Source organism: Clytia hemisphaerica, unplaced genomic scaffold, assembly GCF_902728285.1.
Source record: "Clytia hemisphaerica strain Z4C2 unplaced genomic scaffold, Clytia hemisphaerica genome assembly, whole genome shotgun sequence".
Taxonomy (NCBI): domain Eukaryota; kingdom Metazoa; phylum Cnidaria; class Hydrozoa; order Leptothecata; family Clytiidae; genus Clytia; species Clytia hemisphaerica.
Window position 1 is genome coordinate 359,325 of NW_027103890.1, and position 26,224 is coordinate 385,548.

At 35.3% G+C, this 26,224-nt stretch overlaps 3 protein-coding genes across 4 annotated transcripts; 1 reads left to right on the plus strand and 2 right to left on the minus strand.

Annotated features, from left to right (window-relative positions):
* On the minus strand, positions 1-2,285 carry LOC136808573 (PHD finger protein 24-like). The gene is made up of 2 exons (XM_067065102.1): positions 1,483-2,285; positions 1-841 (listed from the first exon to the last, which is right to left on the minus strand). The coding sequence occupies exons 1-2, from the start codon at positions 2,057-2,059 to the stop codon at positions 135-137; spliced, it is 1,284 nt and encodes a 427-aa protein (XP_066921203.1). The 5' UTR covers positions 2,060-2,285; the 3' UTR covers positions 1-134.
* Positions 2,286-5,690: 3,405 nt separating this feature from the next.
* LOC136808569 (glutamic acid-rich protein-like) lies at positions 5,691-10,597 on the plus strand. The gene is made up of 4 exons (XM_067065097.1): positions 5,691-5,819; positions 6,210-8,582; positions 9,590-9,666; positions 10,095-10,597. The coding sequence occupies exons 1-4, from the start codon at positions 5,795-5,797 to the stop codon at positions 10,290-10,292; spliced, it is 2,673 nt and encodes an 890-aa protein (XP_066921198.1). The 5' UTR covers positions 5,691-5,794; the 3' UTR covers positions 10,293-10,597.
* Positions 10,598-14,313: 3,716 nt separating this feature from the next.
* Positions 14,314-26,224, minus strand: LOC136808576 (coiled-coil domain-containing protein 12-like). Of its 2 annotated transcripts, none has more exons than XM_067065105.1 (7): positions 26,134-26,224; positions 25,815-25,831; positions 25,253-25,347; positions 24,407-24,468; positions 23,571-23,605; positions 20,835-20,911; positions 14,314-14,525 (listed from the first exon to the last, which is right to left on the minus strand). In XM_067065105.1, exons 1-7 carry the CDS (start codon positions 26,152-26,154, stop codon positions 14,464-14,466), a joined length of 369 nt encoding a protein of 122 aa, XP_066921206.1. In that variant the 5' UTR covers positions 26,155-26,224; the 3' UTR covers positions 14,314-14,463. The 2 variants fall into 2 exon arrangements, with proteins under 2 accessions (XP_066921206.1, XP_066921207.1); XM_067065106.1 differs by having other exon boundaries at positions 25,811-25,831.

A 26,224-nucleotide genomic window follows, 5' to 3' on the forward strand; every position in this document is an offset into this window, starting at 1 on the left:
TAGAGGAAGGAATTATCAAATCATTAAGGAAATAGTTCCAGTATAAAGTTGAGCGGCTGAACAAAATCAGGCGTTGTCGCATTGAATGTGTGGATAAAAGAGAGTTTGTTTTTTGTTGGTGATTCGAGAAGCGCTCAGACGGTAAACCCTTTTCTCTCCAAATAATTCGTCCATTTCATCGCTTCGTCACAAAGCTTCAAAAAATCGTCATGAGCATGTGACACCCCATCTGTTGCGTACAAAATCGATGGCATGGGTGGAATCAGTGGTTTCTGTTCGCCTGTGTTTGCCCGCGCGGACAAAATATGTAGCGCGCAATGTTTCAGGTAATCGGACCAGTGAATGAGCACTTCTTTTTTCGCCTCCTCCTCGGTATGAAGTTTCTGTTTTTCCGGTGAGTGCTTTGCAAGGCTTTCGCGAATAACTTGTAACAAGTGATTTTCCTTAAGACCTCCGTACCATTCAAAATCAATATAATTTTTGCCGCATTCTTTAACTTTACTACGGTACCAATTCACGTATGCTTCTTTGGCTTTAGTCTGAGGTATGCTACCTACATTTTCTACATCGTATTCAACGAAATACTCTTTAAAACCTATCACTTCTTTCGGGGTCAATAAATTCAAAATATCCATGGACGAACGCCGACTCAAATACCGGATGGCCATGGGATGAAGAAATTCCCAGTAATCAATACTGCCAGTGTGATCACGGTCAATTTTGGAGAACAATTCCATTTCTTGTTTCTCGCGAAAAGAAGGCATTTCAGTTCCAACCAGCTTTTGATATTCTTCTTTTTGAAGGTTGAGAAATTCTTTGCGATCTATGACGCCGTCGTCACCTTGAGAAAGAAAAATTGTCTAGAGTAGAACATTCCATCAAGATCAAAGGTATGTATTAGATTTGTTGGTTTTTAAGAAAGTTTGTTAATTTTTTTTGGAAGCTTTAGCTGGTTATTGTTAGAATCTATTTTAGGGGTTCTGTGATTCTTTCCTTAAAAGATTTGATGTCGAAAATGCGTTTGATTGTTGTTTAAATGTTTGTTAGACTTTTGATATGCTTCGACCTTTTGTTTGTACGGAATTGGGCTCTTCCAGAAAATGTCCGCACATGGCGGGGGGTCAAAAGTCACTTTGTCCGGGGGTAAATCACTGAAAATCCTCCACCCCATATTTTTTCTGGAAAAGCCCAATTCTTCTTTGATTCTTCTGTGGTAAAATTGATCATTTAAAAAGAACAACAATTTTCTTAAGAGCAAACTATACTGTATAAAAACACAAGGCTTTGATGGCCAAAATGTTAAAGAGCATTTTAAGGCTTGGTAGTCACTAAAACACCCGATTTCTTAGGAAGATGGGCTAAAATACTCACAAAATGTTGAGAACATGTTAAAAACATTTTTAAAAGCTTAAAACACAAAAAGTTACAAACATCCGAAGCCTCCTCAAAAATTTTGGATGTTCTTTTAAAAAGAAGGCGTACCTGACACGCTGTTGAAGAGCTCGATGATTTCTTCCTGCTCCTCGCCAGACAAAAGGGAAAACAAGCCTTCACAGTCAGGACACGACCATCCCAAAATATTTGCCGATTCTGCCAGCGTCATCGCCGACAATTCGTCGCTACAAAACCCGCGTGATACGAGGCAACCTTCGTGAAAAACTCGGTCGCAAATTCGACAGAAATGTCGTTCATCTTTCGTAACCTCGGTATTTTTATGACAAAACTCGCATTTTGGTTCATGAGTTCGCTCTTTGTAGTAAACCCAATCGTATTGGATGAAATCAGGGGGTTTGGTGTGTTTACATTCACTGTCTGAGCAGTGTTGATCACCGTCTAAAATCTCTTGAAAATTCTTCAATGCGACCGTTCTAGATCGTTCTCTTGCGTGAACGCCCTCATCCGCCTCTAAGGCACCACCCACCGCCACATCCGTCTCACTCTGGTAAATTTGTTTGAATAATCTCCAAGCTAGGCTTGTATCCGTGAACGTCAACTGGTGCTCGCCCAAAAGTATCTTTTCTTCGCTGAGCTCAGACAAAGGATCTTTTGTAGCAGACATTTCATTCAAGTCGAAGATATTTTTCAGCCTCTGTTTTTGAGAGTTTGATTTCAAACGAAAAATCCATGAAAATTCAGTATCAACGTCGCTTCACAGCTAGAATACCCAATTAGTGAAGTAAGTCACTGTCTCAAAAGAAAAAAACTAACTTTCATATCTTTCATCCGGTGTTTTTTCTTCACAGTGAGAGTGTTTGAAAACGATGTTTTCGACGTATTTCCGTGTAAGATTTTTATAACAGAAGAAAAATATCCAAAAAGAAATAAGATTTCATGAAAAGGTAAAAACAGTCGGCACAACTTCGAATAAAATATATACCCTGATATCAAATTTGACTTGTTCTTTACTTTTTTAATAAATCACAAAAAAATCTCCGATATCTCACATACAGATGGGAAAAGTTCATTATGAAAGTGTCACTATGTCGAACTTCTTGTTTTCAAACATTTTTGAATTGAAATTGAGATGAAGCTTTTTTGAAGGGAATGTCTAATAAAGAAATCATAAACATTTTATTGCTTTTTATAAAATTCTTTTACATTCATTCTTTTTTTGAGTTCACACACCCCACATACTTTCTCAATTCTATAAATTCATAACTAACCAAACTCCGTCTTACTAACGTAGCTACTGTATCTACCAGCAAGGCTTACAGCGCCGGTGAATTTGAGAACAAGAAAGCCTGTTTATCCTCTAAATATACGAACTAAGCTTTTTCGAAATTTTTTGAAACCGTTGAATCTTTCCATCCAAAATATATTGACGAGGTCTTTGCCCTTCTTTGAAATCATTTGTACCTTGCATATACCCTAAAATGCTGGTTGTTGACATGTGCATGTTAGACGAAATTTTTCATTATATTTATTATGAGAATATCCCGACCTTCTCAGCCTCAGTAAATCCGAAAGAAACTTTCAAAGAAACTTTTCATTATCAGGCAAATGATTTGCATCACCAAAATCCAGCATAAAGTTTGGATGGATTTAAGAAACAACAAGCAACATGCTGAATGGACCTACCTGGTGATGAGAATTAGATAAAAATAGGACAAATAGCAAGAGAGTAAATGTTTGGGGACACGAGAAGCTTTTTTTCACGTTGGTGCAATGCAACATGCTTCATCCCACCAACCTGAAACGCTTTCTCGTGTCTCCATTTTTCTTTTAATAACATTTGTGCTTCTTTCACTTTTGTCCCTGGGACAAAATCAGCGTGGCTTTTTGGTATTTCCCTCACTTTTTGTCCCATGAAACAACAAAAAGAAACCATGTGACACACGTTTTTTTTCTTGTGTTGGTGGGATGAAGCATGTTGCATTGCATCAACGCAAAAAAAAAACTCTCGTGTCCCTAAGCCTTAAAAAAGTGTAGTGAGCAGCTTGAATAGATTACCCTGAGTATCACAGCTCGAATTAATATCGACCTGATAGTAGAGGGCATTTTGTAAAATCGCTCGACTGTTTTGTTAGAAGCACTTGTTATACATTTTTGGAAAGCTAAGGGGTAGGGGAATCGAAATTACTATGTTTCCAATTTTTTTTCGGACACTTTGGTGTGATTTTCGGACAAATATGACGGTTTCAGGCAAAAATCATAGGGTTAAAAATTTATGAAAATTTTAGCTCGAGAAAACGGAGACCTGTTGTATATTTTTGGAAAGCTCTCAAAAAATTAGGATTAGAGATATATTGCAAGTATAGGTGATTTGAGTACCTAACTCGAGATATTGAGCTTCAAAAAGCGCAAAAACTGGACAAAATAGCTGTTTTTGGCTGAAAAACACGGTTTTCAAGGGTTAATATCTCGAGTTAGGTACAGAAATCACCTATACTTGCAATATATCTCTAATCTTAATTTTTTGAGAGCTTTTAAAAATATACAACATGTCTCCGTTTTCTCGAGCTAAAATTTTCATTAATTTTTAACCCTATGATTTTTGCCTGAGACCGTCATATTTGTCCGAAAATCACACCAAAGTGTCCGAAAAAAATTGGAAACATAGTAATTTCGATTCCCCTACCCCTTAGCTTTCCAAAAATGTATAACAAGTGCTTCTAACAAAACAGTCAAGCGATTCCAAAAAATCGAACAAAATTCCCCCTACTATGAGAGGTATAAGTTAAAATTGTATGACTTATAGTCGATACTGACAATTTTGACTTTTGAATATCTTTGTTTTTACCTTCGATTGCTTTCTCCACTTTCAAGAATCAATTTCGTCAAATTACATTGTATACAGTGTGTCCTAGAACCAAATTATGCGACCTCAGACTCACTCGTTGACGAAGCACGGTCACACCTCAAAAAATATTTATGTCATTTTTCGCTGACAAAAGAAAAATTCTACTTTTTTTTGTCGAGCTAAAATGCGAAATGCAATTCTTTGAATTTGACCCAAAATAGAATTCTAAAATTCTAAAATTCAAAGAAGGGGCGTTACAAGACTGCTTCACCCTTCTTAACATCCCATGTCGGATATATCCTTTATTGGTTTTGAAAGGGCTACTAAAAAGTGAGTGTGATTAATTACGTGCGTCCCGTGCCCTCGTGGGTCCCGAAAAAATCTCGTGGGCCCCCAAAAAAATCACGTGGGTCCTGAAAAAATTCTCGTGCGTCCCGAAAAAAATCGCGTGCGTCCCGAAAAAAATTGCGTGCGTCTGAAAAAAATCTCATGGGTCTGGAAGAAAAGTCGTGGATGCAAAAAAAAATTCTCGTGGGTAGTTCGTGGCGGTTCGTGAGTCCCAAATAAATGAAAAAAAAAACTAGAAGTCTGTCTCAATGCCACATGGAAGGAAGATTAAGTTACAGGTCAGTTAGTTTTTAAATCACGCTTAAATCACGTGCCTTCGAATTTCACTGGTACCTACACGCACACCCAAGTGCCTCCTATAAATAATGTCCTCCATTACTCAAATCTGAGTGTGATTAATTACGTGCGTCCCGTGCTCTCGTACCCTCGTGGGTCGTGCCCTCTGGTCTTGTGTGTCCCGTGCCCTCGTGGGTCAGAAAAAAATTCGATACAATCGGGAAATTATGGGCAATATTGTGGGCAATTTCGGATTATGTTCCCTTTTTTCGGACACCGTGTGATATCCAAATAAAATAAAAATAGATTCATTTTGTCTTGTAGGGCTTAATTTCCAGAGAAAACGAAGTGGTTACACCTTAGAGTAAGATTTGATCCCATATTCTGGAAAAATCCACTATAAGTACAAGACAAAATGAATATATTTTTTAACACTCATCCTCTTTCTGTACTGTAATCCGAACAAAAACAACAGTACCTGGAAAGCAGTACTGAAATATTTCCTGTAATTCGAATCTCACGCATGTGCCTTAAAATCGAATTTGAGAGAGTCAACTGTCAGTGGAACTTTTTTTTAATTAATAATTAAATTAATTAATAATAAAGCGTGTTGCTCTTGGGAAAATGCCATCAGTTTTTAATTTTTATTTCGAAGTTTTGAATTTTTTGATTTTTTTTAAATTAAACAGAAAGTGATGAAGAACGTTCGAATATTATTACCAACAAAATAATAACATTTTCCTCATTTTTGAAACTTTTGTTTTGCAAACTATGGTTGTATGTACTCAAGATGAGCAAATTTAAAAGAAATCAAAATAAGATTTGAAAACAATGTTTAGAAAAATGCGAAGTTGGAAATCTGATGAAAATGGCGTTTGATTTTATGAACTTTAATTAATGTTAATTATATGAGTTGATTTTTGATTGAAAATGTATAAAATCTTTTGTTTATTGGGTGAGTCTTTGTAAAATTGTTCTTATAAAGAAATGAAATGGGATGCTAATGAATAATGGTTCGGGCTGCCAGGAAGGAAATTACGGGGAGACATTTTTCTGAAGTAGCTCTAAAGATTTTATCGACTTATGTATCGTTTATCTCAATCAAGTGATTTCCCTTAGCCATTGTTTTTAAGACCTAATGCTAGGCCTCGATAGGATACACATTGTTTTATAAGAACAAACTATATAAGAACATAAGGCTTCGATGACATGTTAAGACATATTGTTAAGAATATTTTTAAGCTTAAAACTCTAAAGGTTAAGAACATCCGAAGGCTTCAAAATTTTTAGAAGTTCTTGAAACGTGTATTGAGTTTAAGTTCGTGTATTTTTCTTTCTTTTTCAGGATTGTTCATCCTAGCCTTGCTCCCTCCCACACTTCACGCAGCGTCTTTAACGGACGAAAATGCCGTCAGCCGAAGTTACGTAACCAAGCATTCCCCATCATGGCGTTATTTCAAACTCGCTAACGACGTCAACAAACGTGAAAAGTTAAAAAAAGCTTTACGTGATGCTTTGAAATCCGTCGTAACGGATGAACGTAAAAGCGAAGTTACGACACCGGACGTAGAACGTGGCTCCGTAAGCCGCATCACGCATGCTGCCATGCTTTTAAAAGAATTCAAGGAGATTCACCAACTGTCAGAAACTGTTAAACGCACGCTAACCGATTATAATTCAGCAAAAAGTAATTTATCACAGACAATAAATGATGACAGGATTGGTCTCTTGAAGCGATTCCTGGTTGGACGCACCAAGAGAACATTTGTACCTCACGCCAACGATCCTCTTAAGGATGTGAGTCCACCACAAGTTCGAGACATGGTGCTTGATAAACCACATTTTTTGAAACATACAGATAAAATATCGGTCATTGCCACACCTCTTGAGCAGAAAGGGAAGGTTGGTTTAGAGTTTATTTCCGTTGACCCAAAAACTTCAACCGTGGACCGCGCAAGGAAAGCTTTCAAAGCAGCAGATATACTTCTTAATTTCGTTGGTAGTCAACAGAAAATAAAAGGAGGTCACGTGGACGGGCTAATCGAGACATTACGTAAAGATATTGATGGTTTGTATGGGAAAGAGAGAACAAATTCGGATGACGAATTGAAAAAGAAGTCATTGCTTGCCAGCAGATCCAATAATTTGTTTATTGATAAATCTAACGGTCCGACAAAATCAGCGTCCAATCAACGACAAGTGACTGGAACTAAGAAACGTGTGATTGGTTCAAACGAAAGCGAGGCTATTCAAAATGGTACCACAAGTAGTGAGACGGGTGAGAAACTTGTCAAGAAAAGTGAATCGGTTATTGAACTTGAAAAAGAAAAAGAGGACGAAGTGAAGATAAAATCGGATTTGAAAGTCGGAAAGAAAGATGAAGAGATATCGAGTAATGCTGCAGAGCTATTACAGAATCAACTCAAACAACAACAGACCTTAAAAACACTAAAAGAAGCCAAATTAGCTCGACGTAAATACGAACTGGCTAGACATGAGTTGGCAGAGAAAGTTAAACAGTTGTATAAAATGGCCAACGATTATGAGAAGGAAGAAACAGCCAACCAAGTGTTAGAAGTGAAAAATGATCATATTCCAAAAGCTCAAAATATTGAACGAAAAACAGATGATATTACGCATGCGCCAAATACGAAGCGAGATGACGCGCATCCGGGACTGGCCCTTTCCGGCGTCACTAACCGTGCGGTCAAGAGGATCTCAACATCTACTGAGTCAGATAATGGGGAACATAAAGGCTTTACTATGGGAGCTATCGATAAGAAGCAACATCTGATTGATTTAGATAAAGCTGTTGAGAAACCTTCCAGTTCTGTCGAAGCTAAAGCATTTAAAGCTGTTCCTACTAAACGAAAATCTACTGACGATAGTCTACCAACAAACTTGAAGCTTGATGAGCTTAAAGATGAAGTAGGGAAGACCATGAAAAGTCAAGAGGAATCTTTAAAAGTCATTGCACAGGCTATTAAAGAGGATATGAAGGATATTGCTGACGTTAACAAAAAGAAGAAGATGGTAGCTGAAGCTATGGGTGGAGCAAAAAAAGATAAACAGTCGACTGATAAATTGGATGAGTATCTGACCAAAGCATTGACAGATATCATGGGAACAGATTCTGTCCCTGGGAACGAGGCAGGGAAGGAAGCGGAAGAAAAACAAAAAGAGAAATCGGCCAACATGAAAAACACTAAAGAGGAAAATATGAAAATAGTTGCTGAAGCAATGAAGTCTTCAAATAATGATTTACCCTTACCGTTACTCTCCACTAAAGGCGATAAAATTGTTCCAATGAAAAATTCAAATTCCGAAACGGGGAAATCTTCACAACGGGATACAAATGATGTCCTACAGCACGTTTCCGATCGGAATAAGGGAACCTTGGACATGGCCGATCCTGCAAATAAAGCGCTTTTAGAAAAAGCGAGTCATTTAGAGGAGCAAGTAGCTGCACAGCAAGATCAATTATACAATTCAAAAGGTGGAGATAATGGTCCGGCGCCGGCAAAACCGAACGTTGAGTTTACACCCAGTGAACCAAAATCGAATGCAGATACGGTGAAAACGGAGGCGACGGCGGTTGCTGGCGGTGGTGGCGGGGAAAAGAAAGACGCTTATGGTTCGATTAAAGAAACGATTGATAATCCAGCGGAGAAGGAGCGAGCGACGAATGAAAATGACGAAGAGGAAGATAGAGACGATGGTGAGTGAACGATTTGTGTGAAAAAAAATTAGACTTCCCATTGCCCGAGTCTCAGTCTACAGCCCAAATGAATGAGTTTTATCGTCCCTTGTGAACCAATCTTGTTAAAAATGTACCCTCTCTTTTTTTTGTAGTAGACTTTCCATTGCTAGAGCTCCAGTCTACATCCCAAATATCTTGTTAAGTTTTATCGAAGAGCAAGTCTATATCATTCGAATTTTCCATCACTTGAACAAATTTTAATTTCCCGGGTGTGGAAAACTGTGGAGACTGTGAATGTGTTCTGTTTGGGTCAGAGAGACCAGGAACCCTCTTACGGAATTCAGTGCATTTCTTGAGATTCTTCACGTACGACCCCTTTTATGTTGAATTTTCCAAATCGATTTTTTGTCATCTCACCATGGTCCAGTGGGCCAAAAAAAACCTCAGACACCAAGATTTTGAGCCCACTGTTTTGACATGGATAATAAAAAATCGAACAGTTGAAATTGACAACTGTCATACCTTATCGGGGAAAAAAATGTCGGGGGAAAGTGACGAAAATTTGAGGGGGTGACGAAATTTTCCCCCGACGAATTTCTTCCCCGATATTTTATCACCCGATTTTTCAAACCCCAACCAAAATTAAAATTAAAATTTTTCACACCTTTATTAACCGAAATTAGTGCTTTAAACGTCGAATTACAAGATCTTTTTTCGAGCTAGTGAAGGAAACGATTTCATTTGGACAATTTATTCGGTTTGAAGTGACTAAATTGTAAATTTCGTCGGGGAAAAGTGACGAATTTGAAATTTTGGTCGGGGGAAAGTGACGAAAATGCCTCTAGGTGACAAAATTTTTCCCCGACGAAAAGAAACCCCGACTAAGTAAAACTCCGATATTTTTTCTCCGATAAGGTATACTACCGGTTCACTTAATCGCGCCATCCAGTTTATCAAAAAGCTTAAAGTGGACCCTGGGTTAATGAAAGGCCCAGGAAATGTATTTTTTCTCCTCCATTATGCAGATGACGACGACCGAGAAGATGACGATGATGACGAAAGAAATTACCATCATCCACGACATCACTATGACGATGACGAGGTTTGTCGAGTTTTCTAACGTCAATTATTTACGTGACTTGTAAAAATCACGCCCTTATTGTTCACTTGTTCGACTCTGAATGACATATGCTTAAAATTTGGTTCTTGATATGCCAAATATTTGAAAAATCTGTGTCAAATGTTTAGTCAATAGGAAAATGCTAAGAATCATTCAGCCTCAGGTAGACCTGTTAGGGTCTTCGAGGAATCAATGTCAGTATTTCTCTTTCTCATATGTACTATGATTCACTCTAAAGGCCATGGCTCCGTAAGAGAATCTGCCCAGGTTGGCGCATTGCTTTGATTTTTTTCATCCACATTTGGGATGAATATTAAGTGATCTTTCGAGCGCAGTGGTTGGTTAAAGCAAAACAATCGAACATTGCACCAAAATCAAAACATAAACAAAACATAAATTCTTCTTTTCAGGACGATCGTGATGATGATGAAGAAGACGACCGTTACGATAAACGACATCACGTGCGTCATCATCGGTCTCGTTTCCATGATGAGGTTGCTAAAAAACGATCATTCAACGATCGACCCAATGAAGCGCCAAATAAACCAAAAGATGAACTAGAAGACGTGAAAGTGGAAAGACATTTTGATGATTTGGAAGATAATTGACAGAAATGGTGATGAGTTGAATATGTTAGTCGGTTCATAATCCGTAGCATAGCGACATGCTCACGTCACCTAACTAGCTGAAACGTCCGTTTATCTTTCATAATGTCCAAAGCAAGATGAACGTTTGAATATGTAACACTGTTTCCGACGACGTTGGCAAATCAAAGGAAGGTTTAACAAGAAGAATTAAGACTCATTCCGAACTTAGCATAACGAGCGATGTTTGGAGCATGATTTTCTTTAATGAAAGTTAGCACTTAATGTAATCTTAATGTAGAGATAAAGAAGAATTTACATCCAATGGATGGCGATAGTGTCGATATTGCTCTTTTGAAAGTGATTCTTCAGGTTACGAAGTGAAGAACCTCTGACGATAAGTGCTTCGTGGGGGCCCCCACTAGTAGAGGGCATTTTGTAAAATCGCTCGACTGTTTTGTTAGAAGCACTTGTTATACATTTTTGGAAAGCTAAGGGGTAGGGGAATCGAAATTACTATGTTTCCAATTTTTTTTCGGACACTTTGGTGTGATTTTCGGACAAATATGACGGTTTCAGGCAAAAATCATAGGGTTAAAAATTTATGAAAATTTTAGCTCGAGAAAACGGAGACCTGTTGTATATTTTTGGAAAGCTCTCAAAAAATTAGGATTAGAGATATATTGCAAGTATAGGTGATTTGAGTACCTAACTCGAGATATTGAGCTTCAAAAAGCGCAAAAACTGGACAAAATAGCTGTTTTTGGCTGAAAAACACGGTTTTCAAGGGTTAATATCTCGAGTTAGGTACAGAAATCACCTATACTTGCAATATATCTCTAATCTTAATTTTTTGAGAGCTTTTAAAAATATACAACATGTCTCCGTTTTCTCGAGCTAAAATTTTCATTAATTTTTAACCCTATGATTTTTGCCTGAGACCGTCATATTTGTCCGAAAATCACACCAAAGTGTCCGAAAAAAATTGGAAACATAGTAATTTCGATTCCCCTACCCCTTAGCTTTCCAAAAATGTATAACAAGTGCTTCTAACAAAACAGTCAAGCGATTCCAAAAAATCGAACAAAATTCCCCCTACTACACTTCGTGTAGAGCAATAATTGCGTATAAAAAGCTCATGATACGACTTGTACAACCCCAGTTTGGTCTATACATCCATCTTCAGCTCCTTACTTACTATAATTATCTGGTTTGACGCATCAGAAATGAATATTGATTAATCTTCTGAAAAATGTCAGCTTTTTTTCTTCATTACCGTGAGTCGTTGAATATATTCTTGATATTCACCATGTCGACTCAAATAATACACAGTATTGTTTCCTTACCCGTTTCTATATCGCTGTTCCCTAATTAGTGTGGTCGTGTTACAAAAATACAGGCTGTTTGTAGGAAAAAAATAAGATCTAGCTGAAACTTTCTCCAGACCTTCTCTATAGAATGCTTTTACCTCAGGAAAAAATCCCCTAAAATCCCACTGGTGGAACATCCCTTTTTTGGGACATTTCTATTTTCCCCAGGCAAAATCCTAAGGGCAAAATTTTTTGAAAATTTCAAACTCATTTTCAGACATTATCAAGTATACCATTCGAAAGCTCTCGAAAAACTATATAGAAGACTTTTAAACGGTTATAGCCGATTTCCTTACCTAAGTCGAGATATTTTATGCGCAAGTTCCACGACATTTTGGTCTAAAATTGACTATATATAGCATCTTCTGCGTGAATTATCTTGAGTTAGGTAATGAAATCCGCTATACCCGTTTAAAAGTCTTCTATATAGTTTTTCGAGAGCTTTCGAATGGTATACTTGATAATGTCTGAAAATGAGTTTAAAATTTTCAAAAATTTTAGGGGATTTTTTCCTGAAGCATAACCATCCTATAGAGAAGGTCTAGAGAAAGTTTCAGCTGGATCTTATTTTTTTCCGCTTAAATTATGCTAGACGACCCCACTAAATGTCTTCTTAACTTGGCTTAAGGGGTCTGACCGTAGTGAATTTTTAATATTTGCCACGTACAAAATATAAATTTTTACTTGATGTAGCACACAAAACTGTGGCATGTTATACATTTTCTGCTAGGACAATTATCCTTGAGTCTGAAAATTTAAGAATCATAATGAAAAAATTTGATGAAAAAGAAAATGAGGATTTTTGCGAAAAGAGTATTTCAACTTTGAAGAGCTTATTTTCGGCAAAGAAAAAACATTTTGAAAGTTTTTTTTCAGTAGATGGTGTATCAAACTAAAAACAGATTTTCGGAAAATTTTTCTAAAAGCTTATTTGTCTCAAAATCTTAAAAATAGTGCTTTGTAACCAATTTTTCATAGGAAAACAGCCATAACTTTTAATGCATTAATTTAGAAAATTTTTCCGAAAAATTTAAAACAGTTCAATCTTTTGCGAACAGTTTGAAAAAAGTTTGAAACAAAAAGGTTAATTACCATTAAAACTCAGCACTTTTTATAAAAGAAGGTAATGCAACAGATTCTTAACGTCTTTTTAAATTTCATAGCGTCATCTTTGCAAATAAATTCTTAATTACTCTTAAGGGATCTGATTAAAAAGCAATTTATAAAGGCAATTCTTTGTTAAAAGTTTTAAAGAACCTAAAACATTTTTTTAATGTTCAATTACTAAAATCAATTTTTCGACTATATGGCCAGAGCCCTGAATTCGCCGATTGCCAAAGAAAGTCCAGACGTCTTCCTTAATCCTGGCCTGCTTCATTGCCATATGGCCTACCGAAAATTTTCGCTTTTGGAAAAATAAAGAGACTAAAGTAAACAAACAAAATAAACAAGTTTTGAGTCTGCATTTTATACACCTGATGTAGATTTCGCGAGCTTTTGGTGGTTAATAATTTGATTGTCTCACTAAAGAGAGAACCATACCACGACAAAAGCTCCCGCCCTCGTCAGATAGTGCTGATTTCACGCAATTGGGGTCCAGAGTTCGAATCCGGTCCGGGTCAAAACCATCGACTTCTAAGCCCGAAGGACTAGACTCGAGATTCCTGGATGGGAAATGAAGGAACTTATTTCCCATCCAAAACGCGTGAGCCGCGTAGTTTTCACACAAACGCCGAATTGAAAGTAAAACCCAACCTCGTTCCCTGCGTATTATCAGCTTTTTTATACTTACTGATAGCGCTAGATAATACCCTGGCATTGGCTGGTTTTCGAACGCGTAAGATTACGTAATTCAAAAACAAAACGTCAGATTTCATTTGTTCCTGGGTTTGAAACCATTGCATTGCAGTGCAACTTTGTAACGTCAGATTTTTTATGACGTATTGTTTTGAGAAGTTCCCCCTCTGAGAGGGGGAACTCGGATCAGCCAACACCAGGGTATTCTCTGGCGTCCATCAGTAGTATAAATAAAGCCTGGGATACACGGGCACGAGGTTGAGCAAAACCTATCACCAGATTTCGAAAAATATTCCACTTTCAAAAACAAAGAAAGAGCTAGATTCAATCCGTCATTCTAAATGCGATGCAAATCTTAAGGATTCACTTTTTCTTGCTTGAGAAAGCTTAAAGATTCATCTCGTCGTGAAATTCCTTGGTAAAATGGATGAAAATAAGGAGCTATTTTATCCATTTTATCTGAAATCATGTAATTTTGGATCAAAATAGGGAGCTCTTTTATATAAAATCATGTCTTTTTTCGTGAAAATAGGGTTCCTTTCAAAGACTAGATCGTTTATTTTTTAATGAACTTAGGCAGCTTGAAAATAGGATCTCTTTCAGAGACAAGAACATGTAATTTCGGATGCTATAGTCTAAGACAAATCACTAACTAAGAAATAAGGCCAAAGTTGAAGAAAATTCGCAGACGGGCTTTTTGCCGAATAGAGTTTAGCCGGGAGAGTTTGCCATAATTGGGAATTTCGTCGGTTGATGAAGGGAGCTTTTCTAATAAGGTAACTTTCAAAATGAAAATATAAAACCTTTCAGACAATTTGTTGACAAACTGCTAGGGGTTCTACTACTATTACATAACGATGAGGTTACGATGACAAACATTTCGATTTTGACAGATAAAAATTGATATATTTGTTCTTAAGAATAGAAATAGAAAATTCAAATACATCATATTGGTTATAAAATAAGTATAATATGAGGGGTTAAATAATAAAAAACTTTCACCACGATTTGTCCGTTGTCATGGAAATTCAGTTATCCCCCACCGTATTGACTGCATCCGCTAAATTTTCTTCGCCTTTTAAACGATCGCCTGAAAAATTAAAGTTAAATGCTAACATTTGGGTCTAGGTTAGACTAAAGTACCTTGGAGAAGAGACTGGTAATTGGAATTTGATTAGAAGAACTTTTTCTTCTTCATTTCCCAAATATTTTTGATTTCTTTCCGTTTAATGTTTCACTCTTGGATATCTTTTCAACAAGGGCAAAACCGATAATTGATTCTATTTGAAACAGAAATTATAGCCTTCTTTTCTCCATGACAGATAATTTTGAGACAGACTTTAAAATTGTTTTTACCCAAAACGTTTAACTGCCATAAATATAAAAAGAAACGGGAAATGCCGACGGGACTGGAACAAGTGATTCAGTTGTAGATAAAAAGTTTTCCTGATATGCATGATGAGAGAATGAGAGACGAACCTTCCGATGAACGTAACAGGCTCTATCCAGGACAACATTCACTATCCTAGGATAGGAAAATCACTGCGTTTACCTGACTCTGCCAACTCGTGTTCGACATACAGAGCTGATGGTGTATAGTTATTATACTTGAACGACTCGGGAGGACAGTGCATCCTCCCGTATGATCGAACCTGACAAGTATAGCAACCACACCAAAGAGTCAGGTATATCTCCCCACACTCTTTTATTAGAGCATGGTACTCATTTCCCCTCACATGGCATGGGTTAGCCCGGGCGAAGATACATTCATTTACCAAGTGAATCATAGCACCGAGTGGGAATCGAACCCCGACCTCCTGCACGGAAGTCAAGACTGATAACCACTACACTTATGTACTGCGCCTCAGATATACATGATATACATGAATAAATGAAAGGTGGCGAAAATTTGGCACACAGGTGCCTTAAAGCCATGCAGACAAAATTTTTAAAATTTTTTTTTCATCTGTTTCATCTGGAAATCGAGTCGATTTAAAAATTTCGTCAATTTAAAACTAAGAATGGTTCAAAAATGCCCGAAATACCACATTTTCCTGGTGAAGTCATCTTTATTAGAAGATAAAAAGATAAAAAATTCAACCAAAACTTTTATAAATAAAGAGTTACAAACATATAATCTTTTTAATTCGATTTCCCTTCGAATTAAAGACTAGAGAAAGATTCAAATTACAGAGATTATTGTATACCACTTTGCAGTTGAGGGGACTAAGATTTTAGTTCGAATTACAGATAGATTTGAATTATGAAGGTTCGAATTAGAGAGAGTTGACTGTAGGATGTTTAGCCCATCTAAATCCTTAAAAGTTAATGTTAACCCTTTAAGTGCCAATGTCGTATATATCAGACATGGGCTATGTAGGAGGGCGCCCAGTTTGAGTTATAAATCGTCATTTTTGGTCTAACTCGTAGGAATTGGATTGGGCTTCATGTTCAAGCAAAAAAAAATCAAAAGTGAGTCTTTTCAGCGAGATTTTAAGCTAAAAAGTCAAAAAAAAAGCAAAAATTTGACAAAAATCCACTTTTTTAAGATTTTGACCGTTTTTTGACCATTTTTGGTCAACGAGTGATCCAAGAACCTTCAAATTTGGCCAAATTTAGTTCCAATAAGGTAGCGATTTTCTTTAAAAAACTTAGAAAAAAATGACCGTGGCACTTAAAGGGTTAAGTAATGTTATTTTGCTTGACACCTGGTCGATCACTTTTACATGGCGATCTCGTTTTTTCATAAAAAAATCCAAAATTTTCGAAGATATTCTTAACCTTTTGAGTGTTAAGCCTAGAAATGTTCTTAACATGTTCTTACGTTCATAATTTTCGGAGAATTTTGTGCAATTTCTTAAGAAGTTGAGTGTTTTAGATTCCTCAGACCCTTAAAATGTTCTTAACTTGTTCGTAATATTTTGACTATATAGTTTATTTTGTTCTTATATAGTTTGTTCTTATGAAAAACGTGCATTTGAGATGGATACAAGTTCATGAGAAGGAAACATATGTACTAGTATTTTTCATCACGAGTTTTACAATAATTGGAATTAGAGATGGAATTTCTGTTTTGCAATTGGAGCGAGAGGGAATTCTAGTCCTCCTGTGGTTTCTATCCATTTGATCTAACAGCATGAATGGAGAACAGGGAATTTTCAAACTCCAGTGACAATGTAATCAAAAGATTAGTTTTTTTGTAAGAACGTCTAAAGTTGTTGAGCCTTTAAGTGTTCTTAACTTCTTGGATTTGAAGTCTGAAAATGTTCTTAAAATATTCTTATTTTTTAGTATTTTGCTGTAATTTTCTAAGATATTGCATTTTTAAGAGTCCGCAAAGCCTTAAAATAAACTTTGATCGTTTTTTGGCCTTTTGTATTAGATAGATATATAAAAATTGAAAAATCTGCGCAGTCTGCATATTGTAGAAAAGGCAATCAGACAAAAAATTATTTTTTAACACATATGCAGTAAATACGAGTAAATATTTGATGTTTTGATTCGAAAAAAGCTTTTTCTAGAAAGAAGCGAGATTTTTTTGCTGAGTTGATATAACAAGAGATTTTTGTACCATATTTTTTGTAGTATGAATATATGAGATGTTGAGATCAGCTGCTTCAACTTATTTGTAAATGACGCTGGTAGCGTTTGTTAATTATTCATAATTCTATTTTTAAACAACCAATCAAAATTTGATTACGTAAGAACCAACCAATCAGATTAACCAAATCGAAGACAATTGATTTGATTAAACAACAATACGTTATAATTTATGCGGCATTCCATCAAAGGAAATTATAATTTATGCAAGAGAGTAACAAAAGGAACAAGATAATTTATGCGTGAAAAAATTGTAAACAAACCTGATGATATATAGGAGGCTGGTGTAGCTTTTTTTCGCAGATAACATTTGGAATCAAAGAGAGAGAAGTAACACACATAATTTTTTTGCAGAAGACAAACTCAAGATGAAAGTGAAGCAAAGTTTATTCACAGCAAACGCTGCCACGGAACTCTACTTCGACGAATATGAGCATTACAATTTCGACCGTAAATACGTCGAACCGTCAACACGTAAAGGTCGCTCGAAGAAGGAATCAGCAAAGAACACCAACAGAGCGAGCCCAGCTGGCCACGAACGTAAAGTTGCCACTAAACTTCAAAACGCAGAGAAAAACAACCAAAAATGAAGGCTTGATGTTACGCGTTGATGGATCTCCACCCCTGACCGACCGACCCTCCTGTCCGACAAAGAATACGACAAAACGAAACGATCTTAACCAGAATGACGGCACAGTTATATTAACGGGTAGTTAAAAATTAACCATATCAAAAAAACTTCTTGGATTGACATGCATGATGAGGTGTTTTAAAGACGAGAAGGATACAAAAACAAAAAAAACAAATGAAATGAAAACAAAACATTTAAAATGAAAAATCGTACAGTCTTGATGGTTTTGTGCTTTATGAATCTTTATGTTCTTGTAGAAAGCAATTTTTGTGCTGACATTGCACTTTTTTCCTTGCACTAACGTATTTTTGTAACGGTTATGTTTTTTTTTGAAATTGTTTTTTCATATAATATATACGTCTTGTAGCAGGAAAAACATTTTTATTATTTTCTCTAACTAGAAAATATCTTGTGAAAAAAAGTTATGAAAATAAAAAGTGATAAAAATAAATCAATCAATTTTTCGCTGATTCTGTCTGTCGTTTACTTAAAAAACAAAAACTCGTTCTACTTTTTAAATGACGAATATTTGAAGCAGGTATCTTTTGCTAAACCCAAAAAATTGTAGACTAGTTCGATTGACTTTTTCGAATAAAAAAATCAAAAGAAGCTAAAAACTCTGTGTTTCGACATGTTTCGAACACACCCCTTTTCTACGAGAATATTTCAATTGAATTCATTCATAAGATAATAATTTTGTTTATATCAAGTGCATTTGATTCCTCACAGAGATTCTTTGAAAAATCAAAACAAAAAGCTCCTCGACCAAACCCTTGGGAATTAGAAGAAAAACAAGGCAAATGTTTTTTATTAGAAAAATGGCTCTGAAAAAATACCAAAAAAAAATTAAACTTCAAGTAGAAGAAAAAAAGAATCCCAAAATTAAATACTTTTCAAAGTAACAAAAAGAGCATGATCAGAGAGGATTTATACGGAGGCTAAAATGCAAAATAACAAGAACAGCCGAGCCTCAAACAAAATTCAAAAGTTCTTGAAAACTAATGTGTAGTGTACATGCAAGCGACAAGTTAATCGGTATTTTTAATCATCTCTAATTAGTTTCGTGTTGTTTAATTACCACTGATCAAATAAATAAAAAGGTCTTTTTTGTTCTGATTGCTGTTACTAGTCGATACCAAAATGCTAAATATTTGTTTATCAATGACGATGAAAAAATTGCGCAGATACGCATTGCCAGGTTTAGCCTTGGATCTTTGTTCCTGAAAAATGTCTTTAAACATACTGTAGAACTATGTAGAAAGGCCTGAACTGTAGGAGAAATTTGAAAATTACACTACATTTTTTAAAGTAAATTTCTGTTCTTATTAGTTTGCGTTTTAAGCGTAAAATTGTTCTTATCCTGTTCTTATCATATTCTCATTTCTTGGCTTATCGAGCCTCATTGTTCTTATAAAAAAGAGTGTAATACAAAGAGTAAGAAATTTAAATTCTGAAAGTTACCCTTCTCCATTTTGGAGAGATTTATTTTTTATTTTTTTTAAAAGATGAGAAACTAAAGTTATGATTTTAATGGCTATGAAATCATTGAAAGTATCAAGTTCTTAAAAAATAGGGTTTATGTAAAGTGGTACCACCACAGTAAAATCGAATAAAAAACATAGGAAACAAGCTCTCGCCACGAATTTCTTATCATGTTACAAAACAATTTGTAGAAAAGTGCGTCAACATCTCATTCAGACAAGATAGTACTCGCCAAAACAACAACAAACAGCAGAATCTATAAGAGTCGATGGATAGCACTTCTCATTGAGGGGGGGTTCTTGGGGGTGGCAGGGCTCAAGCCATTTTTAAAAACCTGAAAGTTGCTGAATTATTTTTCGAGATTTTAAATTATCGCGGGAAATCCGAATTCTGGCCAAAACTCTGAGAAAAAATGAAGGGAACTTGTTGAAAAAGAAGCTGATTCGTGAACTTTAATGGGTGTGAAATTGAAAACTGCCCCAAATATCAGTTAATACACAACAAATATCAGTTAATACACAACAAATATCAGTTAATACACAACAAATATCAGTTAATACACAACAAATATCAGTTAATACACACAACAATACAAATACACAACAGTTAATAACAACAAATATCACAAACAAACAAATATCAGTTACAAAACAACAAATACAACAACAAATATCAGTTAATACACAACAAATATCAGTTAATACACAACAAATATCAGTTAATACACAACAACTAAAAATGGATAAGAGACTTAGCTGTCACCAAAATGTGGGTCTCAATGGTCTTAAAAAATCAATTACAATCAAATTACAGCTAAGGAAAGACAACTAAGTCAGAATTGTACCACAATTGAGGAGAGAGAATTTAATGGACACTTTTTCTTTCTAGAGTACCACTAATGACCTTTGACTGACGTCGGTGATTACTAGCTTTAATGAGATACAATATTTTAAATCTACTGACAGCTGAGTTTACATCATAAAAAGATGTTGATACTGATCAAAGTTCTTATATATGAAGTTGTGTAGTATATATGAAAACACGACAAAATATAAACACAGTCTGGTGTTTACGTGTCAAAGTTTTAACCATCGATTGACGTCATGCTTTCCATAAGTGATTTCTTACGAAAAGGGAAGGCTGAGGGTTCATTTCCCTACAAAGCTCACTTGAAAATAAACTGATGTTTGTTACTGTCAATTTCACTGAAATAGATCCGTTCTTGGAAAAGAACAAAATATTATCAATCGATGAAACTGGTGAGATGCAAACCTTACGTTATCAAAATGTTAGAAAAAGGCATAAAATGCAGCCCTGAGATTGAGGATCATTGCAGTATGTACCCTGATTTTCAGAAAAATTTGTCTTGTCCCGGTACTTTTTATTGAGCCAAAAAGGGAGGCTTCGATGGCCAATTATTAAAAGTTAAAAATATTTTGAGGTTTTGCAGACTCTAAAACATCCAATTTCTTAGGAGAATGGACAAAAATACTCAGAAAGTGGTGAAAATAACAACATGTTAAGAACATCAGAAGGTTTCAAAATTTTTGGAAACTCTTTTAAATAACCGCACAGTTTGCACAGACATCACCTCTGAAGTAAAAACGCCAACCGATTCTTAACGTGAAGTGAAAATTTCAAAGTTTGAAGGGGTTAGATTATGCCAAGAAGAGATAAATCACTTACGAATAAGTTCGATGATAGCTTTTTGCGTTCTTTTCTCCAACTTGTCAAGCTTTTTCGCCACATCTCTTTTCAAATCCCTTGAAAGAGAAGAATCGAGAAAATATTAAGATGTCAAACATCATAAAATAACAATTCTGCTTTGACACTTTTCAATCGGTCCCTCACAGCGCAATATCAATATCACGCACTTACAATGACTTCTTTCCTAATTTTAGGATAAATTTTCAAGGTAGTGAAAGCTGTGAGAGTTGTCGCAAAAGATCCAAAAATAATGACCGTGTTTTTCGAGTGAATTTACGATGTTGAAAAGCTACATTTGTTCAATAAGCGGATCATTTCCTCGGGTTCACAGTGAATCTTTTTTATGTCTCAGTGCCCCGGCGGTGAAACTATTTCTCCAGTGGGAATGATAATTTGTAAAATAGGTGAAAATTTTGCACCGTGAATTATACCAAATAGTCAAATTTAATTCGCTTTGCCATAAATCAATTTTAGATAATGAAATAACTATTGATCAATATTTTGAAGGAGAGAGCTGGTGTAAGTCTAATATGGGAAGTTCTTAAACATCGTGCATTTCACACTAAGGGAAAAGATTTCATATCATAACCAGTCAATGTATTTTGGCACCCCTCCTGTAGTACCTCCCCTAAAGACATGAAATTTTTTGAGACCTCCCTTAGGAAAAATTGTTGGCACCCCCCCCCCCTAGAATCCTCCATCCCCCCTTGGTGGATACTTTCTGACCACTCCCTTATGGAGGGTCAGGTTTTAAAGAAGTCCTTATCGCATACATACTAATTCATAATGAAATCAATCAATGTCATTAAACGAACGTGATTAGACAATTTGTAAAATCTTTTTTAATTAAGTTCTCACGTCAATAGATCATAGAACGCCAATCAATTACAAATATCGAATTTGGAATGACCAGTAAAACGGATCTTGTTAATGCTTTGTTAATGGTTCGTTAATACATGGGCTGCAAATTTATATCAGGCAGTCAAAACATGTGATTACTCGAAAAAGTTCACGTGATTTTATTCCCATGTCTTTTACAACTTACAGCTGATATGATAACTTAATTAGTGTCAATAAATTCGAACCAATCAGAAATAAGAAGCAATTAAAAATTTCGAGTAAAAGCGTGATTTGTCTTCAGATTTTAATTTTGCAACTTGTGTATCGCTGTAAGCTGCATGTTTGAGTTTACTCGGATTCTCTGCGTTCAAATTCTGCAGAGTAAATTCAAGTTTGTATAATCTTGCTTTTCAAATATAAGTAGATAAGTCAGCAAAACCAAACAAGGAAACTCCTCCTAATGGGCTGTTCCATTAAGAAAACAATACAAGGGGGGTAGACGAACCTAATCAAGTCAAAAAAATTATTGATAATGTATGGATACCCCCTAAAAATTCTAGAATAACTTTTTTACTTCCTTGGAAGAATGGAAAAATACCGCCTAGGATTACCCTCTGGAAATGTTCGTCCACCCCCTGTATGGATAAAGTGAAAACTTGCGCCAAATCTTGATTTTGAAATGTTTTTGTATGATTGACAAATAGGGAAAAAGAAAGTGGAAAATAATCCTCTTCAAAATTGTAAAAACAGTCATTTTTAGCATTTTTTGCCCAATCCAAAATTCACAAAAGTGCTCGGAATTTTTCATTCCTTCAAAAGCTGGAAAACATATTCAAAAATGTTTTGCAAAGACAAGAACCTAGTTCTATACCTAGTTTATCGTTCTGAATCAGATGAGCTCAAGAGAATCAGTACCAAAAAGCGAAAAAACAAGACCTACTTAAGAATCAGAAGCGTGAGAACAAATAAAGAACATGTTATTTTTAGCATACATTTTTTGAACAAACTATATAAGAACATAAGGATTCAATGGCAAAAAAAATTAAGAACAAGTTAAAATAACATTAAAGAGGCTTGCAGACTCTAAACATCCAATGTTTTGGGAAATTGCACGAAAAACAAAATACTCATGAAATGGTGAAAATAAGACATGTATATTTTAAGAACATTTTAAGGCTTGTTAAGAATACTGGTGGTCTTCAAATATTTTGGACGTTCTTATAAAAGAAACGTGTATTATTTTGAGCTTTTCGGTCTACTCTCTTGTGGGTCTTAAAGTCATTAGATAGCCAAACCAGCTACGAATGATGTTACCGCCGTTTTTTCATCGTCAGAGATTTTTATCAATTTATGGGGAGCCGCTTGACGCACAATCAAATAACCGAAGATATAATAGCCCAATTAAATCGTAATTAGCAAAGACGATGTTACCAACATGTCATTTGGCTAGTCTAGAAACCTGCCAACTCTATCATAAGGCAGTTAAAAATTGACATTGCAATTTTTTTAATATAAGAACAAAGTTTATCAGACGTGGTGGAGTTTTTATAAGATTGGTCATTTGAAGTAATAAAAATGACGCGTTCTTTAGAAAAAGTAACAAAATTGTTTTATTACTGGTTAACGACCAACCAAATCAAATGAGAGCTTGTAAAAACTCCATCTCGTCCCAAGTTTATAAGAACATAAGGCTTTATAGCAGAAAATTTCTAGTAACGTCTGCAGACCCTTAAACGTGCAATTTCTTATTAAATAAGAACACTTTAAGAACATTTTTAAGGCTTCAATCCCACAAATTTAAGAGCGTCCGATTGATTCACAATTTATTGACGTTCTAACAGAAAACGTGTATTCCACTCTAAATACATTTCTTACCAGTCTGGTTTGCGCGGTGCCAAGGTAGCAATATTCTAAAGAAAAATAATACTATACAGTAAATGAACTTCCAAACTTGAACCTCGCGTTCGAAGAACACCAGACTGACGATTCCGAATAAAAAGTGAAAGAGGGCATAGCATAGACAAGAGGCAACATAATTCATACCCTTCTCTTCATTCCTTCATATAATATCGAATGTACAATCGATTAGAATGAAATTTGTTCGATCGAAAATACTAATATGAAAACATATGAAAACAAAGAAACATCCTCAGAGACTGACACACTGACTATTAAGAAAAGAAAAACAACAATTCAAAATTCGATGGTTAACACAAGGAAGAAAGAAGAGTATCAATCAGGGGGATTACTAAGCCAAAAAAAGAGGTCGGGTATGTGCGGACGGGTATGTGCGGGTGGTAACAACAACAGAGAGTCGAAGTTGTCTCTCAACAGTCCAGACTTTCCCCTTTGTGAATCGTTTTAAGGGTATAAAGACCATGAAAAGTCAATAATCTCTTAAAAAAGGTTTGAATTTTTTTTTCGAAAGTGATCTTTCTCAGGGTCTCTTTTTGCAAAAATTTAGTCTCTGCAAGGAAAAACTGTGGAGGTTTGGTCCTCAGATTCATGATATGTACCATTGCAATGTCTTCTGGCATTACATCACGGACCCAATAACTGATTGGTTGTAAGTGACATAAAATCAGTCAATACATCACTTCCAACCAATCAGCTGTTGGGTCCGTGGAAGACATTGCAATGGTGCATATCATGAGAACCCGACATTCTGCAAACCCTAGCCCCCTCCCCCTGAGGAATCAATTATAACTTACAACTTCTTCAATGTCCTTGACATCTTTGGCTTTCTCCAAATGTTCTGATAATCCTTCAGCAGCTATAATGAATGAAAGAAGAACAATCGAATGGGAGGGTCTAATACAAAAATATTAGTTACACCGGACCAAGTCAATCCCTACTATTTACTAAAAAGACTAGTGTATATGTATAAAAATTGCGAAGCGATTTTTAGGCAGGTCACTTAATTTGCAAGTTGCAAGTAAAATATTTTTAGGGTCACATTCAGTTCAAAAATTGCGAAAAAGTACCAGGTGGTTGTCATCCGAATTTTATTAAAAATTCCCACTACTCAGCAACCCCCTTCACCTAATTCCTTGAACATGTGATACTTTAACCTTGTAGTTTAAACTAAACCGTTTTTTGTACAGAACAGAAATATTCTTTAAATCCTACTTAATTAAGATTCTTCCGAAGGGAAACAAAGAACAAATTCACATACAAACAATGTGTCCAAATTGCATCCAAGCCTTTTCAACTTCTAGAACTCTACACTTTATTTCACTGTTCATGGCTAAAAGTTCAATCTAAGAATTAGTGTTCTACAAAATCAATAGTTATACTATGACTTTTCAAAAAAGACCAATCTCTCAAACAGAATTAAGGTGCATGATTTTCAATCTTCTAAGACACTTATTTTGAGATTGAACCTTCAGTCATGTGAACGACAATTTATGTACACTTTTTATTCTTGAATCCTAATTTCATCTGCACTTTTTACTCATCCCCTTTTCTAAATTACAATCAACTGGAACGGTAAATCCAATTGTCACTGTATTTTAACTAAGGCAGCATGTTACCCTTTTTTGACAAAAAGTTTTTACCATCAATCGGTTTAACTTTCTCAACTTTCTTCTCTTTTAGTTGTTCATCTTTCGGTGCATAATTTCGAAACTTCAAGATTTTCTTTGGCGGCTCCCTTCAAAAAGAAGAAAAGAAAACATTAGAAAGCCTAGCAGAGCCAAAATTAGATTCCTGTAGGACTAGGAGATGCAATTGTGCAATAAAGAGACATATGGATCATGACTTGGGTTTTATATAAGCCATTTTTTTAAATATTTGAAATTAAAAAGTTTAAAATTAAAAAAAAAACAGAAAAAAACAGAACACTTGTATTTTTATAAGCTTGAGAATGGTAATACCACCGAAATATATTGCTTCACTGTTTTTAAATTCCAGACTTTGAAAAATGGCTTCAAATTATAACATAAGATTATAACATAAGATTTTGCTTTACTGAAAGCCTTTTGTTGTATTCTGTTGTATCTTTTAAAAGTGAAAAGCCAAAATGTTTCAATAGATTGTAGCTTTTCACTTTTGAATTCACCGAACAAGAAATCCTGTGTAGGACTTTCACATATATGGACGTTAAATAAAGTCACTTACTGGTCATCTTCGTCACCCTGAAAATAAAGAAAAAAACAATCATGTCTTTTTGGCCAAAGCAAAGTTTTTTATCTTATCTCTTCTGTTAAACAACAAATTTTGTAGAATTTTGTTGACTTTGGAGAAGGGAAAAGCAATCTTCAATCAAAAGCCTCTTTTGTATTTCGCTTAGATGAAGTATATTGAATGGTTGGTCTTTTGGTAAGCTTCAGAACTCCAAGTATGGACCATATATAAATCTCTTAACAATCAATGTCGTGAATGAAAATAAATTCCATTCCATTGGAAATTTGGGGGAAATTAAACAATAAAATCTTACCGCTCCCATTTTCATAATCATTATAAAATATTTCGTTTACTATTTTGCCACCTCATTTGTTGTTGTTTTTTTAATTATTTTTACTACACCT

What these genes read in the sequence shown, in the direction of transcription:
- LOC136808573 (XM_067065102.1), bottom strand. Translation starts at nt 2,059, where the DNA reads ATGTCTGCTACAAAAGATCCTTTGTCTGAGCTCAGCGAAGAAAAGATA. An exon ending in GCTCTTCAACAGCGTGTCAG is followed by an intron (nt 842 to 1,482) that starts GTACGCCTTCTT and finishes TTCTTTCTCAAG; the next exon opens with GTGACGACGGCGTCATAGAT.
- LOC136808576 (XM_067065105.1), bottom strand. Translation starts at nt 26,154, where the DNA reads ATGATTATGAAAATGGGAGCG. An exon ending in GAAAGTTAAACCGATTGATG is followed by an intron (nt 24,469 to 25,252) that starts GTAAAAACTTTT and finishes CATTCATTATAG; the next exon opens with CTGCTGAAGGATTATCAGAA. An exon ending in TCAAGGACATTGAAGAAGTT is followed by an intron (nt 23,606 to 24,406) that starts GTAAGTTATAAT and finishes ATTTTTCTTTAG; the next exon opens with AATATTGCTACCTTGGCACC.
- LOC136808569 (XM_067065097.1), top strand. Translation starts at nt 5,795, where the DNA reads ATGTATAAAATCTTTTGTTTATTGG. An exon ending in AGAGGAAGATAGAGACGATG is followed by an intron (nt 8,583 to 9,589) that starts GTGAGTGAACGA and finishes TCCATTATGCAG; the next exon opens with ATGACGACGACCGAGAAGAT. An exon ending in ATCACTATGACGATGACGAG is followed by an intron (nt 9,667 to 10,094) that starts GTTTGTCGAGTT and finishes TCTTCTTTTCAG; the next exon opens with GACGATCGTGATGATGATGA.